The 16,977-nt window shown below is 43.2% G+C and overlaps 1 protein-coding gene across 1 annotated transcript; it reads right to left on the minus strand.

The window, feature by feature from the left end:
* Window positions 1-5,999: 5,999 nt before the first annotated feature.
* On the minus strand, window positions 6,000-11,543 carry LOC143840230 (lysozyme g-like). Its single transcript, XM_077343498.1, has 5 exons — window positions 10,526-11,543; window positions 8,484-8,573; window positions 7,139-7,335; window positions 6,741-6,879; window positions 6,000-6,380 (listed from the first exon to the last, which is right to left on the minus strand). The coding sequence occupies exons 1-5, from the start codon at window positions 10,590-10,592 to the stop codon at window positions 6,247-6,249; spliced, it is 627 nt and encodes a 208-aa protein (XP_077199613.1). The 5' UTR covers window positions 10,593-11,543; the 3' UTR covers window positions 6,000-6,246.
* Between the last annotated feature and the right edge of the window lie 5,434 nt (window positions 11,544-16,977).

Genomic DNA, 16,977 nt, shown 5'->3' on the forward strand with positions numbered 1-16,977 from the left:
GGCCAACCTAGTGCGATTTCAGATTTTCCCATATCCTGTTATCAACTGGAATTTTTTTCAGTCAGGTTTAACGTTTGCCTACAGAACTGTGAATGTTGTGTGTCTGGTTGTTTTTTTTAATCTTACCAGAAGAGGGAGCTAAATGTAATACTGTGTTCTATTTTACACCTGCTTCAAATTTACAAAAAGTACCTATAGATTAATGATGCAAATATTGTAAAGTAGGAGCCAAACAAAAACAGAAGCCAAAAAAAAACAAAAACAAAGCAAAGCTCAGTTTTAGGTGAAGCTGCAAAAGTGGTCCTTTCTTCACAAGTGGTCCTTTCTTCACAATCCTTCAGGCTCTTCAATACCTCTGATGAAACAGGGAAGGGACGAAACATTCTCCCATTTTACTGTGGATGAATTCTTAGTGTCTGATGGAGAACTGTGATTATTCAATTCAGAAGCATCGCCTACTTACAGTGAATGCCAACTGGAAATAAATGTAAAGCTGGGGAAGGGTGGGCTATATGAAAGTCAACCATATTTAGGCTATGTGAAAGTCAACCATAAAAGAATGTTAATTATGAATGTCAAGGGCTACGTTGTTGCTCTTTGTGGTCATCTAACAATTAGAGGTGTCAGTGCACAATCACTTTTGTGAGAACTTTTCAAGAATGGTGGGGGATGACTCTCCCTTGCTGCTGTATTTCTGATGCAAATTGTCCATCACAGATGCTATTTATTTGCTCATGGAGTAAAACATTTTCTCAATTTTCAAAGCACAGCACAAAGTTCATCAAAGGGTATCTCCGGATCAAGTAATGAACTGCATATAGGGTTGACAGACATCAGGGGATAGCTGGAGTTATCCTGGAATCATAACATCTCTAAGCAACAGAGGTCAGTAACTCATACGCACAAGCTGATTGGCTTATTTGTACTTATGTTAATTATCTCATATTTAGTTATGAACTAATCTAGTTATCCAATCACCAAACCTGGGCCCATTTTGCACATGCTAGATAATGTGCTTTCAATGCACTTTCAAAGTAGATTTTCCTGTTCCGCACAGAAAAATCCAGCTGCAAAAGAACACTGAAAGTGCATTATCCAGTGTGTGCAGAATGGGCCCTGGATAGTCCAGGCAAGCCTGATTCCATATGATAGAAGCTATGCAGGGTTGACCCTGGCCAGCATTTGGAAGGGTGACCTGCAAGGAATATTAGGATTGTGATGTTAGGGCAGGCAATAGCAATCCACCTCTTAATGCTTCTTGTCTGGCAATCTTAGGCTCTCTTGGCTATATTAAACAAATGCTTAAGATAAATAATAATCACATGATTATGACAGAACAGATTTAAAGAAAGCTAAGTTTGATATTGTTCTATTAATATGCTCTCCTGTGACAAAGAAATCAGATTTCTCTGGATGAACGTCTCAGTAGAAGATGAAGTAAGATTATGTTGTGGGTAATTGGGCTTTTGATAATCCCGAACTACTATGTGCCTCATGATTTCCTTTTATCTTGATAAAAGACAAAGGTTTCTACAGATGTTCTGTCTGGTTTGCTGGTTACATTTTAAAGAACCGAACTCACCCCCTTACCCTTTTGTATTATAAGAATGAAAGGTTGTTAATCACCCTTTAAGAGGTAAATTCTGGAGAGTTCTGCCACTAAACCATTTTAAAGAGGCAAAGCCTTTAAAAGTGGATGTGGGAGGGAATCCCTGGTTGCACACCAGCCTTACTGCTGGAACTATAGCTAAGACCCATGTCCTCTTCTCAAAAGAAACCAATCCCTATCATATCTCTAAGCTGCTTTTTAAAAAGGGGATATAATATGCTTGCATCTTGGGGAATTGGAAAGGAAATCTTGCTAACTAAAATATGAAAGATTGAAGTGAAGCATGTCTCCACAATTTCTTCAGTTCTACAAAGAAAACAAAAAAGAACCACAAGTGTGAAAGAACCGCCTGCCGTGGTTACATGAGTTTTCTGGTTCTTTTCTGCATTCTCACAAGAAGGATGGGGTGTGTGGTTTCCTGACCTACTTATGAACCGTAACCTGAAGAAGAGAGGATGGAGAAGGTGATCAGCACTGGGGACATCACATAAATTGGTGCCATAAGTGGTGGGATTCTAATCCAAATTTGGAGGCATTCTTGAGGTAATAAACATTGGTAAAGTAGAGAACACCTGTTGCTGAGTGTGTGGGAAAAAACTGCCTTCTTGAATAAAAGTTTTAGGTAACCTGTAAAGAGGCAGGTAGTTCTAAAATGAAATGAAGTTAAAAGAAAATTTCCCTTTTGAGGCCAACATTTTCAGTCATCTATAAAGTAGTACAGGAAACAGAACCTTAGATGGTTTTTAAAGAGGGGTAAACAAGTTGGCATAAGGGTTGTTTGGGAAGTACCATTTCTACACCTTTCTTTGAAGCTGTTAAAGCTGCCACTGTGGTCTCCAGAACTTGAACTGGGAAGCTGATTTTATACTACTCTACCCAAATCCATGATTTCTCAGCTATAGCACCACTAATATGGAATAGTCTACTGGAAGAGATATAGAACTTTTGAAAGTAGACTAAGTCAGGATTATTGGGGGGGGGGGCTTTTCAGTTAGTGTTAGCTGACTTATTGGAAATTTGGGAATGTGTGGTGCAAATAAACAAATACAAATAAATGTTACAACTATCAACACATTTATTATTTATTTATAATTAGGCTTATAGGCCGCTGCTCCCAGTCAAGGTGGCTCGTAGTGGCTTACAACATTTGATAAAAATGCAATAATAAAACAACTATTAAAATTCCCCTCCCGGCTACCCGCTCCCAGCTCAAATAGCTCCCAGCTCAAATCCAAGCACCAGCATCTGCCACTGCCTGGGTTGATGTCAATACCCAGGGGAGGGGAAGGTGGGCTGATCTTCCCCCGGCCCAGCCTCAACCAAACACCTGCTGGAAGACCTCTGTCTTACAAGCCCTGGAGAACTGGTTCAGCTCCTGCAGGGCCCTTAGCTCTTCTGGTACCTCATTCCACCAGGTGGGGGCCAAGGCTGAAAAGGCTGTGGCCCTAATCGAGGCCAGGCAAACTGCACACAGGCAAGGACCTCTCACCGATTAGACCCTGTAGAGCAGGGGTAGTCAACCTGTGGTCCTCCAGATGTTCATGGACTACAATTCCCATGCGCCCCTGCAGCAAACGCTGGCAGGGGCTCATGGGAATTGTAGTCCGTGAACATCTGGAGGACCACAGGTTGACTACCCCTGCTGTAAAGCATAAAGCCTTGTGGGGGCATAGGAAGTAAGATGGTCCCCAGACCACAAATGGCCTTAAATGCCAAAACCAGAACCTTAAACCTCATCCAGTGAGCAACTGGCAACCAATGCACCTGCCTCGGCACTGGCTGGATATGGGCTCTCCAAGATGTTCCTGTGAAAATCATAGCAGCTGCATTTTACATCAGCTGCAGATTCCAGGTCAAGGATAAGGAAAGACGTGTGTACAGCAAGTTACAGAAGTCTAGTCTAGTCTGGAGATGACTATTGCTTGGATTACCATGGCCAGGTGGTCCTGGGACAGATAGGATGGTAGTAGCCATGCTTGATGTAGATGGAAAAACACCAGCTGGGCTACTCTGGTGACCTGGGCCTCTCTTGACAAGAAGGCATCCAAGGTCACTCCCAAATTCCTTGCCGTGTGCGAGATCTTAAGTTGCACCCCAGTCATGGGTCCATCCATCCGACGCATCAAGAGGAAGGGCTCCAGAAGCTGGGTCTTGCATAAGATTGAACCCAGTATGAGAACAGAGAATGCTTGTCTCTGCTCTTTTTAAAAAGTAAATATGTACCTTGGGGTTAAGGGCAGGGACCCTTAAAACAAAGCTTTGATGTGATCAGGAAGCAACATCAAAGAAGTGGAGGTCTGTTAATAGGCAAACCAAATTTTGATAAAGGAACCATAATGTATCTCTGGAATGGGTGAAAGACTTCTGATGAGTCCTTGGGAGTGGACTTCATTTGCATTCTGATTGGGAGGGGGAGGGGGAGTCCAGGTGTGGAGGACTTTCAGTTAATGGGGTATGATGTGCCAGTTAAAGACAGAAGGAAGCTGTTAGAAGCACCAGGAAGAGACATTAAGGTGAAACAGTACAAAATAGTTAATCAGATCTGCTACTGCTCTAGGTGCAGTCCCATCTGTTCTAGTTGTGCTTGGTTGGGGACAAACATCCTGCCTTGCCCCTTTGTGCAGATGATCACACTATGCCTGTGACAGCCAAGAGACCTCTGGCTGAGGATCCTGACTTCACCTACAGTCTGCTAGTTGACCTATTTCTGCCATGCAAGGCTGTATGGGCACCATATACTTGGTTTGACCTGTGTTGCTTATAGTGAACCAGAAATAAAGACGGAGGATAGCAGCCACATTTCCTCTTTGCACAGGGAAGGGCCTATCTGGGGTATATCAGTACATTACTGGAACATCACTATGACTAAACCTTTATAAAGGTTAAGTTGCATGCAGCCAACTTACTCCCTACCTGATTGGTCCTGAGGTTTGCTACCAATAGGGAGATACCACTTTGTCAATGAGGGCCAATCTGTTCAAATTGCAATCTGCCAATGACAGCCAATTAGTTTGAATTGCAAGCAGACAATGTACTCCCTACCTGACTGGCCTTTCCGGGGGGTGGGTGTTGCCAATAGGGGGAGAGCACTCTGCCAATGAAGGCCAATTGTGGGGCTTATCTGTTTTCTTCTTTCTCTTCCCACTGCTTGCTGGGTGGAGGACATATTGGCCTCTCTAAAAGGCACTGCTCCTGGTAAGTTGCTCCATTCCCAGCCTCTTCCCACCCTCCATCTGCCCCAGGCAAGGGAGGGAAGTCAGCTTTGTCTCTGCTCCTGTATTGGTCTCAGGTTTCAGCTCTCTGCTTGGAAGGAAGCACGGATGAGCTGCATAGCAAGTAGAGATAATCAGTATTTCAAAAGCAGAATGCCAAGGGACAGACAGAATGCAATGAATGTCTTAACTCAGTCCAATGAGTCAAGGGTTACTTCAGACAGGTTGTGTCCACAGCCCAGGCCTACCAACTTCAAGTTAATATAGGCTGTCAGAAGCCTCTTGGTCCTTACTCTGTGATGACTCTCAGTCTTCTGGAGTCTTCTGGTGCGGTGCCTTTTAGACTGGAGCTTTCTTCCAGCATGTAATAGACATTGGTTAATTGGCTCAGATGAGTGAGGTGGGTTGACAAAGCAGGGAACTGCAGCTGGAGGGTGGTGACAGTGGTGACCTATATAGACACTGTTGTATGGGAGTGGGGATAGGAGGACCAGTGCCCCCCCTCCAAAGCAGCTGTTATCTTCAGGAGAACTGATGCCTTCCTTTCCTTTTCTCTCTTTCATCCTGTCTTTCTCGCTTTCATCTTCTTGAAGGTTTCCAGGAATTAGGCAACTCAGCTGGCTGCATATGGAAGTGGAATCAGGAATCAAACCCAGCTCTCGAGATTAGAGTCTGCTACTCTTTAACCACTTCACCACACTGGATCTCAAGATTGAGGGGGGAGCAGGGAGAGGAGGGCCAGAACCCAGGAAGGTCACAGTGCAGGTTTGCTTGTGCCCACTGTATTTCTGGTTGCAATGGGCTTTGACCCTAGTTCTTTATAAAATTCTGCAAGATGGCAAGTATTGTCCACATATGGCAGGTGGGTGGCCATGCATAGTTACTTTAGACTGATCCTATTGCACTCAGCAGAATTAGGCTTTTGTAATTCTATACAGGATTGCACAGCAAGACTAAGAGAAAATCAGCTTGCCTTGGTGAGAGAAACCAGATTTTACAAGGATTTCTATTTCACAGCCTGGTCTGTCTGAGACCATTGCAGGACACCAACTTCTAAATTTACTAACAATTACTATTCTCTTCAAGTAGCATGCTATTTGCTCAATGGAAGAAAAGCCAGAATTTGAACAAATAATGCTGATCAAACAAACAAGCAAACCTTAAAGTAAAATTGGAACTTATTTATTTAAGGTAGTTCATTAATATTTGCACCACTTTGGAGGGCTCTAAGTAAAAGCACTTAAATTTCCATGACTGCAAGAAATTTGAAGCATCCAGATAAATATCATTCTACAGCAAGACAAATGCTTTCTATATTTTCTGTAGCTTTAGCAACTAAGGTAGAAAAGGGCTGCATTCATGGATAGATATAAATTGCTGTAAATAATTTCTTAAAATCAATCAAATAGGAAGTTGAAACCATTATTAATATCCGTGTTTCTTGTAAAACTGGGCTCTGGCAGTAACATCATTGGCATAATCATTCCCTGTCGTGCCAATATCCATTCTCTCATACGTTTGAACATTACGAATTCCTGCATTGTAGGCTGAAATTCCACCTAAAATTAATGTAAGAACAACAGAAAAAAATATTTAAAGTCATTTTAATATGCATGTCACATCTGTTAAAATATTAATCTGAATTAGATCTTCTTTTCCCCCTGAAATGGAGGTGACATGTTAAGTATTACAATCTAAATCTAGAAGGCCCATTTGTAAGGGCAACGTTTGGATCCAACGGACTTGGCAGACTCCACTCATGGAGTGATATCAGCCTGCTGCATTAAGCACTGTCCGCCAAACTGGAGAAATTTCTGGGCACTCTAAAATGGGTCTAGAGGCTGCTGGTGAGAAGGGAAAGTAAGCAGGGAAGAGATACCATAATTTGTATACAATCTTTTGAGTTGGTAGTTTCATACCTTTGAGCTGCTGTGCCTTGGTCCATTGTGGAAATTTCTTTGCAATGTCATTGATCATGGTGCAGAGAATTTGGGTAGCCTGAGTGATATGAGCCTCACTATCCCATGCACCAGTTACTTTATGGAATCTTTTATCAACCTAGAAGAAACATTACAGGATTTCACGAACTCTGCAAATATTATTACTTTACATAGTGCCATCAATATACTTCCCTTGTATAAGGTGAAGAAAAATGCAAGCTCCTGCCAAAAGAAGATCACAAACACAAAGGAGAACAGAGCAAAGCAAGATAATACATGAGGAGTGTGAGCATCTGCATGGTCTTGATTTTGTTGACATAATTGGCCCCTTAAAACTCCAAATTACAGTGCATTTACTTCACATAGAAAGGTTTTACCTGCATCAACCCAAATCCGTTTCCATGGTCACCCCAGCCATTCTTCAGGATAGCTCCTGCATGAGATTCTCGGGAGATTATACCTGCAATCACAGCTTCCTCAATGCCAGTTCTTCTACTGACAGCCGCAATCTTTGTTTTATATTTGTTCATATTCCTTAGATCTTTCTCTGCAATAATGGCTGAAGCTTGAACTCCTGATGCAAAATGAAAATGGCATCTTAAACATGTTTTCAAGCAGATAAAAAGCACATTTAAATAGCAGAAGCTCAAGTAACATTGCAAATGCAAGTAAAACATTAGATGATATGTTCCCCCCAAAACTGATGCCCTCAAATTAAGAGAGTTCTTTCCCATAAAAAGGCAACAGGTACTGTGGGGTTTGAACAAACAATACAAAGGAAAATCCATAGTGGACCCAGAAGAAAAAGAAGTATTGTTTTTTATATACTTTTCACTGCCCAAAGGAGTCTCAAACAGTTTAAAATCATCTTCCCTTCCTCTCCCCAAAATAAATACCCTGTGAGGTAGATGGGCTGAAAGAGCCCTGATATTGCTGCTAGTTGTGGAAGTCTTTTGTGCACTGGCTCTCTTATGTTGTGTTAGGGGTGTAAAGGTAAAGGTATCCCCTGTGCAAGCACCGAGTCATGTCTGACCCTTGGGGTGATGCCCTCCAGCGTTTTCATGGCAGACTCAATACGGGGTGGTTTGCCAGTGCCTTCCCCAGTCATTACCGTTTACCCCCCAGCAAGCTGGGTACTCATTTGACCGACCTCGGAAGGATGGAAGGCTGAGTCAACCTTGAGCCGGCTGCTGGGATTGTATATATACATAATAAACCACCCTAAAGGTAAAATGATTATTTTAGAAAAAGGATAAATCATCCGCACTCCTAACCACTAGACCAAGCTGGCTATGGATTGTTAGCCAGGCCACATACATAACATCTACCATAAAGAGTATTCCTTAATGTCTCACAAAGGAAGCAACTCTTTACTTGATACCCAATGATGCAAAAATTGTTGAGTTACTCTTAACAATTTTCTTTTAACTACATGCCCATATTTTCCTTACTTGTCTTTCTCTCCTTTGTTGACCCGTACCTGGAATAGGCATTGGTTTAAATCCTGATCGTATTTTCTGTTTAAAGAAGGTGTCTCTGTTTAAAAGGGGGGTGTCACTTTCCACTCCCCCAACAGACCCAGAGTGTTTGGTCCTTGTGATCCACAGACTCTTGGAGGAACTGTTCCAGGGAATGCTCCTGTGGGCATTTGGGGAATGAAAGTTCCCCCTCATCTAATTCATGATCTACTCCCTGCTCTAAAACAACGGTTAGGAATCTTACCTCCAGATTTCAGGCCTTCTGCTTTTGCAGTTCTAAGTCCAGCTCCAGTGGTTTGAACATCTGTTACCCTTCCATAGGAACCAGTACAACCTTCCATGGTTAAATACAATTATTAGTAAAGTCATCTTATTATTTAATGATATGTCTATTCTGCCTATATATAAAAATATACAGTTCACTATAAAATATAATTTACATAAAAATTCCAGAATAAATTATTCCTGCTGTTTGCCCACAAAATCCTAGACTGGGGGGGATTGGGAGTGGGTAGCATGATGTATTTTCCCTGACAGTCAATTAGCTGGCAGCTGCAGCTTTGCCTTACAAGCCCTGCAGAACTGGCATATGTCCCACAGGGTTTTGGTCTCCTTTGGCAGAGTGTTCCACCTGGCTCTGGATGAGGACAATTTGATGATATATTAAAGCAGGGGTAGTCAAACTGCGGCCCTCCAGATGTCCATGGACTACAATTCCCAGGAGCCCCCTGCCAGCATTCGCTGGCAGGGGGCTCCTGGGAATTGTAGTCTATGGACATCTGGAAGGCCGCAGTTTGACTACCCCTGTATTAAAGATTCCCTTAAAACAGCGGTTCTCAACCTGGGGGTCGCGACCTCCCGAGGGGTCATTTGGTCTTTCCTAGGGGGTCGAGGCGGCAGCACTGCCATGGTGCTGGCCTCCTCCACACCGCCTCAGAGTTCACCGAGGCGGCGCAGAGAAGGTCAGCACTCTGGCTGCTGCCGCCACCTCTCCTGTGATGCTGGCCTCCTCGGTTCCGCCTCGGTAAGCTCTGAGGCGGCGTGGAGGAGGCCAGCGCCATGCTGCCACTACTGTGGCTGCCTCTGCCTCCACTCCATGCCCTTTACAGCGAGAGCGATGGCGGTTTGTGCGCATGTGCACTGCCATGTCTGTGCATGCGCGCTGCCACATAAACGTACATGCCGCTGACGCCCCACCCCTGCTGTAGGGGTTGCGGGGCCGTGGTGGTTGAGAAGCCTTAGAATGAATAGTGTTTTGTTTTACCAGTTGTTGCAAACAGTGGCTCAGCATTCTTATGCACACAAGTCTGTTGTGCATAATTCCTTTACAAGTACATAGAACAGTAGAGAAGTATACCTTTCCAGGTGGTTTATTAATTTTTAGTAAGAACTATTGCGGCAACCTTCATGCATGTTGCATACCGGTTATCCATAAACATTTTTCAAGGGTGCTAAATGCTTACCACAGGGCAGGAATATTTCCACTGAGCTCAACGCAATCCCTGAATATAAGAATCCAGTTGTGGACAGGCATAACATCAACTGGGTGTAGCAGCACTCTGGCACAATCAAGATTACACCATGCACAATCACCTATGACCAACCCCACCTACCACATTGTGCCAATTTTCCCCCCTTGCTGGGAACAGGCCTGGACCCATGCAGCAGTCAGATATGGATGAATTTCCCAAACAAACTGGAAATTAAGAAACACATGGGAATCTAGAACTGGGTGTGTATAACTAGCCCAAAGTCGCCCAGCAAGCTGTCATGCCAGAGTGAGGACTCAGGTGTTCCAGATTTTTGTCCAATAGTCTAAACACTATACCACGGCAGCTGGAAATAATGTCTGCCCCCCATGCTGTTCCTGGGGGAATAAGCCCCCCGCCATTGAACTATGTGAGGAAAGAACCTGTGAAAAACATCATTTCATCGATTAGTGTGAGTTTATCATTGGATCCAATCTCCCCCCCCCCACTCCCGCCAACCAAACCTATTTTTACGGTTACTGGAAGGATTTAAAAAATAGGGAAGAGCCATGACTAACCATAGCATCTTTGGAGGAAAGGCTGGAATAAAATAGGATTAATAGTTTATTTATTTATAATTAGCTTTATATCCCACCACTCCCACATAGTGGCTCATGGTGGCTCACAGACATTATGTTTCACAATTCCCTTTCCCCAGTTGCCTGGAACAAATAATTACACCAGTTTGAAACCATTCTGCTGCTGTTTGCAAAAGAATGTTTGCTAATTAGATATGAAGAATTAACATGAAACATACCTGCACCATTTCCTTTGGTTATGTAAAGACAGAAGAAAAACACAAGTGCAAATGAAACACCTGCCATGGTTGCTTGATCTCTTTGGTCCCTTGCAGTGCTGCACAGTCTTATTTGTACCTTTCTGGTTGCCTGCTATTGGCTTACTGACGTGATGGGTGGGGATTTTTGAAGTTGCACAATTCAGGGCTGCAGTCAGCCTTCCATTTGAGACCAGGTCGCAAAATCAACAACTTCCTCATAACTACATTGACTCATCATTCTGATGCCAAGCCATATTAATGAATATCAAGTATTAGCACCAGAAATGCCCCATTCAGGTGCTGTGGTTAAGAAATGTCTACTTACAAAAGGAACAAAGAAACCTAACTGAAGCATGGTTAGGACCCTAAAGGTTGGCTGTCTGTACAATATGAATAATAAAATTACATAAATATTTGTTATGCACGGCTTAAAAATTATAAAATTAAAAACATATACAGATCCCATAGGTTGTTCTTAGAAAAACATAATAGGCACTATACAATTGTAAACCTTAGGCCTAATATGTTTCAAACCAAATTGTGTCTTATTCAGAGGTTTAATTACGTATACACATAATGATTCAGTAGAAAGTACATAAAGCAGCCAGTATAATCAATGAAGTTTTAAAATTTATTTTTTAGGATAACACAATCACAGGAGATGGTAGGAAAGGTCCATTTGTCAGACAATGGTCTCCTCCTCTCAAGCTGCTTGAAAATTCTAGTAAGTGCTCATGAAGCCAGTGCATATGGGAAGGCAGGTAAGCCTACCAGACAATCCTTGGATCTCCTGGCTACATGACACACACTAGATGACAAATCTGTTCCACTCAATATTTCTGGTAAGGGCTTGGAGGAGGAGCGTGTCTCATGGCTTAAGTGCCACTCAGCGCTTAATACCCACTCAGGGTGGCTGTCCTGCCCCTGAGTGCCTCCTCCTCCAAACAGCTTACCTGTCTGTCCAGTGGCCAGCCAATCGTCTTCCATTCCCCCACCCCTGACTACCCCCTCCTCCTTCCACTTCCCTCTGAGGTTCAGAATCTGCAGATCCCTGTTGCGTGAGAGCTGCCCCTGCCCGTGAGTTCCCTGCCCAGAGGCCTCCAGCCTGCAGCCTTTCCAGGTCCAAGGAGAGGCCGTCCACAGAGTTCCTCCATCCCACCCACCCCAATCTAGCACCTGTTGTATTCCTGAATGCAACGGGATTGGCCCCTAGTAAATAATAAGTCCCCATTCCCGCAGCTTTTTTGAAACCTACCCTGCAGAGTTATGCCCTGGGATATCTTTTGAGGTGGTGAATTTAGGTACACTAATTACATCAGGAGAAGACGTTTAGGCTGTTTCCACACTAGTCATAATGTTCAGATTTGCATTTTTAAGGGGTCAACTTTTTTTTTCTGTTTCAGCTTTTTCAGACGCAGTTCCAAATTGCCCCCTCTCTTGACCCAGAGCAAAGAAATCCTCAGAAAACCAGATTTCATTTTTTTCAAGTAGGGTCTAATTTGGGCCTGCTCAATGCAGAAATGAGTGCAATTGTGTTTTTCCCCCATGCCCACCATTTTGAGTCATTTGGGAACGCTCCTTTCTTCGTCGCCATCCTCCCACCCCCCATCCTTTGTTTCCCTCCCTCCCTCTGTTCTGAAAAATCTGCCTTTTTTATAAAGGGATAATTGTGTTACAACGCTGTTTCTAAGGTTTTGTGTGTTTTTTTTAAGCAGACTTGCACAGCAGTGTTTTTTTAAAATACATTCAGGACACTTTGGGGGGAAGGGGGGAGGCAATCAAGGGTACAGAATGGTGGGATTAAGGAGTGCAATGGAAATCCTTAACCCTATGGGCTTTGATACTAGTAAAGGTATAAAGCAAGATATTTCTCCTAATGTGGAAATAGTTTTACTATGATCATAAGCAAATCACATTTCTCTGTGTATTTGATGGTATATCATAATGTAGAAATATGTGTTTTTCTAAGAATTCTTTGAATTCCTGTTAGTGGCAACCACTATCAATTAGAAATGAGAGGTTATACTTGGCATTAAAAGCTCTAGCTTTATATTTAGCACGTGGTTAATTAATGTCTATGTAATGTTTATTATTGTAGGCTGATAGCTACATGTCCATAGTTTCAGGTATTTTGTAGCAATGCACACACCCCCTCCCCAAGATTTGGCTTGGGCTTGGGCTGTGTGTCAGTTCCAGATTCTTTTTCGTGCTTTTTTTGTAAACCAGACATACTGCATCATACAAACCATGACAAAAGACATTCTGGTAGTTTTTTGTTCTTGGTAGTTTTTTGTTCTTTAATATCTGCAGTGAGAACACTGTGAAGAATACTGGAGTGAGTTTAAGCCCCAGAATTAGATGATACCCTGGACCCAGTTTACAGACACCCATAACATTGGTGAATTAATTTTTCCAAGTGCTCTGGGGACTGATTTTGAGTCAGCAGCACCATGTCTCCTGTATCATAAAGCAAATATGTCTAGAATTGCTAGTCTCCAGGTGTGGCCTGAATATCTCCCCAAAATAGTGATCTCCAGACTACAGAGATCAGCTCCCCTGGAGGAAATGGCTGCTTTGAAGGGTGGACTCAATAGCATCACACCCTGCAGAGTTCCCTCTCCTCCCCAAACCCCACTGTCCCTAGGCTCCACACTCTATTCTCTGGTTATTTGCCAACCCTACTCTCATCTATTGTGTAGTTTGGAGAATCGCCTGTTCAGTTAGTGATGGAAATTTGTCTCAGGAGTAGGTGGAGGAGGGATGAGCAGAAAAATGAATATCAGTTTTATCTCAGCCCAGTGTGTGAGTGCCTGTGCGTAAAGTGACAGCAAGTCTCAGCTGACTCAGGGCAGCCCCAGTAAGGGGCTTTCAAGGCAAGTGAGAAACAAGAGGTGGTTTGCAATTGTTCAGCCTGGTATCAGGATTTAAATATGATTTTTACGACCTTTCCCAGGTAGAGGTTTACATTCCAGAAACTTTCATAATAGAAATACTATACTACAGATTAATGCCAAAGGGTGGCACAGTAGCCAGGCAGTTTTAAGCCCCATTTTTTAAAAATCCAGGTCTTTGGGAGGATGTAAATAGATTTGTTCCAAGAATAATGAGTTCTCCAAGTATCAAAAGTGCAGACACTCAATATACATTCCTTATTACGCAGTAACGGCATCCATCAAAGGGATAATTTCTAGATTGAAAGAAGTGATTTGCAGGTATATGTAACTTAGAAATTTCCCATTTTATTTGTTAAGGGACTCATTGATGGCACTCTTTCTCCCATCCATGCCCAGGTTTCTTTAAATACTTTTGAATCCTATCTTGCAGTCCTGAGTCCTGCCCCATCTCTTCCAAGAAGAGGTAAAAGTTTACTTTTCACAAAAAAATGAAAAATAAAGAACAAATTATTAACCTCCAAAATTCATGGTGATGCTTGTGCATGTGCAGTTGCCACAAAACATGCCAATAACATTGTAGTTCTGGGAATATGCAGTCACCAGAAACAGGTGAGAAGAAGCTGGCTTGCTTCTCCCTTGCTTCTGCCTGTTTCTCCTTTTGCCTTCTGTGCCCACAGGGGAGGGCTGCCAGCCTCCAGGTCAGGGATTCCCAACCTGTGGTCTGTGGCCCCCTCGGGGGTCCATGGGAGCTCTGAAGTGGTGTGGTATGTAGGGGTTGGGCTGCCTTCTCCTACTCTTCTTTCTGGCCTACATGAGGCAAAGCCAATATAGTAGTAAAGGTGGGGGGAGGGAGCAAAAGGAGGGTGAAGGTTGCAGGTAGTGATGTTACTTCTGAGGGTGTGACAGGGTGACATTACTTCACCCTGCCACACTACTGACTTTACTTCCAGCTGATATTACTTCCAGGGCTCCTCCGTCTGAAAACTTATTTTAGGGGTTCCTCCATGGTCAAAAGGTTTTAAAAGGCTCCTTTAGACGGTGGCTAGAGCTCTCCAGCTATTACAACTGATCTCCAAGCAATAGGTATCAGTTCACCTGACAGGGATGCCTGTCTCCAGATGCTATTAAAGCACATTTCCAGGCAACAGAGATCAGTTCCCCTGGAGAGAATGGCTGCTTTGGAAGATGGACATCCTAGCATCATACTCCATTGAGGTCCCTTCCCACACCACCCCAAATCCCACCCACTCTCAGCTCCACTTCCAAAGTCTCCAGGTATTTCTAAACCCAGAGCTGGGGAAAATGGCTGCTTTGGAAGATGGACGTCCTAGCATCATACTCCATTGAGGTCCCTTCCCACACCACCCCAAATCCCACCCACTCTCAGCCCCACTTCCAAAGTCTCCAGGTATTTCTAAACCCAGAGCTGGGGAAAATGGCTGCTTTTGAAGATGTCTTCTATGGCACTGAAATGCTTCCCCCCCACCATCAGGCTCCGCCCTCAAAATCTCAAGGTTGTATATTTATATGATGACTACAAAAGGACTATTGAAGAAGCCTTTTCATGAACAAAATTTACATCTTTCCCTGTGACTGTTGATGGGCCATTAGTAGTTTTCTGTATCATCATTCCTTTGTAGGATTATTAATACAGAGCCAATTTACATAGCAAAATTGGCATACTGAGAAGGCAGGATGAATTAATCCATTCATAATTCTGCACATGTTGAAACAGTAGCATAATGGTTCCTTTCTTCACTCCATTTGGAATCTATCCTGCTTCTATTGCCAGTACAGGAAATATGAATTGGCAGGCATCTGGAGAATACATATATATAAAACCACTTCCCTATGGGCTAGAATCTTCCCAGAGATATAGACAACCAACATTCTCAACATGTCAATTCTCTTGTGTTATTAGGACTGTGTTTTTCATCACAGAAAATAGCCCTTGTGTAATGGCAGGACTTTCCCACGTTTCACAGCAATGCTTCCCTGTGGAAACCCTGTTATTTATTATTTACTAGAGACAAAGCCCGTTGCACCCAGGAATACAACAGGCGCTAGCACATACACCTGCACTGTGACCTTCCTGGGTTCTGTCCACCTCCCACAGAATGCTCAATCAGGTAGTGAGTGACCTGTCCTTTTGGAAAATATACGGCTTACTGAATAGGATTGTATAGACATGGCTCACTATTCAAAGTCAGTTTTAGGCAGATTGCTCTCTTGGGGCTTTTATGAGGATGACAGTGTTGCTGTGAACTCCTTGGAGGAAGGGGGAATAGAGAACACCCCAGAAGATAGAAGTAGAAATGTGGGCAAATGAGAACAAGATGCAATTCAATAAGGAGAAGTGCAGAGTTCTACACCTGGGTCACACAAATGAGAAGCATGCATATTGGATGGCAGATACACTTCTGGGTAGCAGTGTGTGTGAATGAGATTTTGGGGTAAATATGAGCAGACAGTGTGATGTGGCGGTAAAGATGGAAAATGCATTCTTAGGTTATATCAACAAAGGCATCACAACAAAATCACAAGAGGTCATGGCCCCACTATATACTGCATTGGTCAGACCACATCTGGAGTACTGTGCAGTTCTGGAGGCCTCACTCCAAGAAGCACATGGACAAAATTGAGAGGGTTAGGAGGAGACTGACAAAGATGATCCAGGACCTGCAACCCATTGCTCAGGCCAGGCGAGTGGGGGAGAAAAGTGAGTGTGACAGCAATAACAATCTCCTGCTGGAACACAATCAAAATAAAGAAAAATTAAAAATCCTCCCCCTCTCTCAATTCTCATGGCATTCAGATCACCCAAGCAAGGGAGAGAGAGTCTTGGATTAATGCATACTCGTCACCATGCATACAGGAAGACCAAGCACATCAACCACCATTACACAAATGTTTTCCTGCATGAAATTTACAAAATGCCCTGTTACACCTTAAATCATAAGGTGTGCTTAAATGTTGGAGGGGGAGACGGGAGAGGAATTGACTTTCAACTTTCTGGAGCATCCCAGAAAGCCGGTGTTTATGCTACTGCAGATTAACATAGTAATGCAAACATGTTCAAAATTTTAAAAAATATGGAGGGGAGGAGAGGTGGGAGGGCAGGTGGAGAGACAGACTGTTGATCAGAGTTGATGCATCATCACTTGAGGTGGGAAATGAAGGAGGAAACCAACTTCACTCTTAAGCTTCCTTAATGGGTAAACGCATTTGGATCTGCACCCGAATAGCAAGATTACAGTGTAAAATGCCTGTGATTCCATGGAACATTAAGGCAGCCATTGTGCCATTTTTAGTGGGTGTGGAAACAGCATCATTGGCAGTCTTCAAGCAGCCACTGGATGGATATTCATCATGGATGATTTAGGCTGATTCTGCATTGAGCAGGGATTGATGGCCTGTATGATCCTTTTCAACTCTATGATTCTATGACTGTAAGGATAGCATAAGAATGTGACTGTATTGCATGTATGACTTTTTCTTAATTCACCAAGACTGCTTTAAATATACTGTTTTTCTTTA

This window comes from Paroedura picta, chromosome 6 (assembly GCF_049243985.1).
Source record: "Paroedura picta isolate Pp20150507F chromosome 6, Ppicta_v3.0, whole genome shotgun sequence".
NCBI classification, from domain to species: domain Eukaryota; kingdom Metazoa; phylum Chordata; class Lepidosauria; order Squamata; family Gekkonidae; genus Paroedura; species Paroedura picta.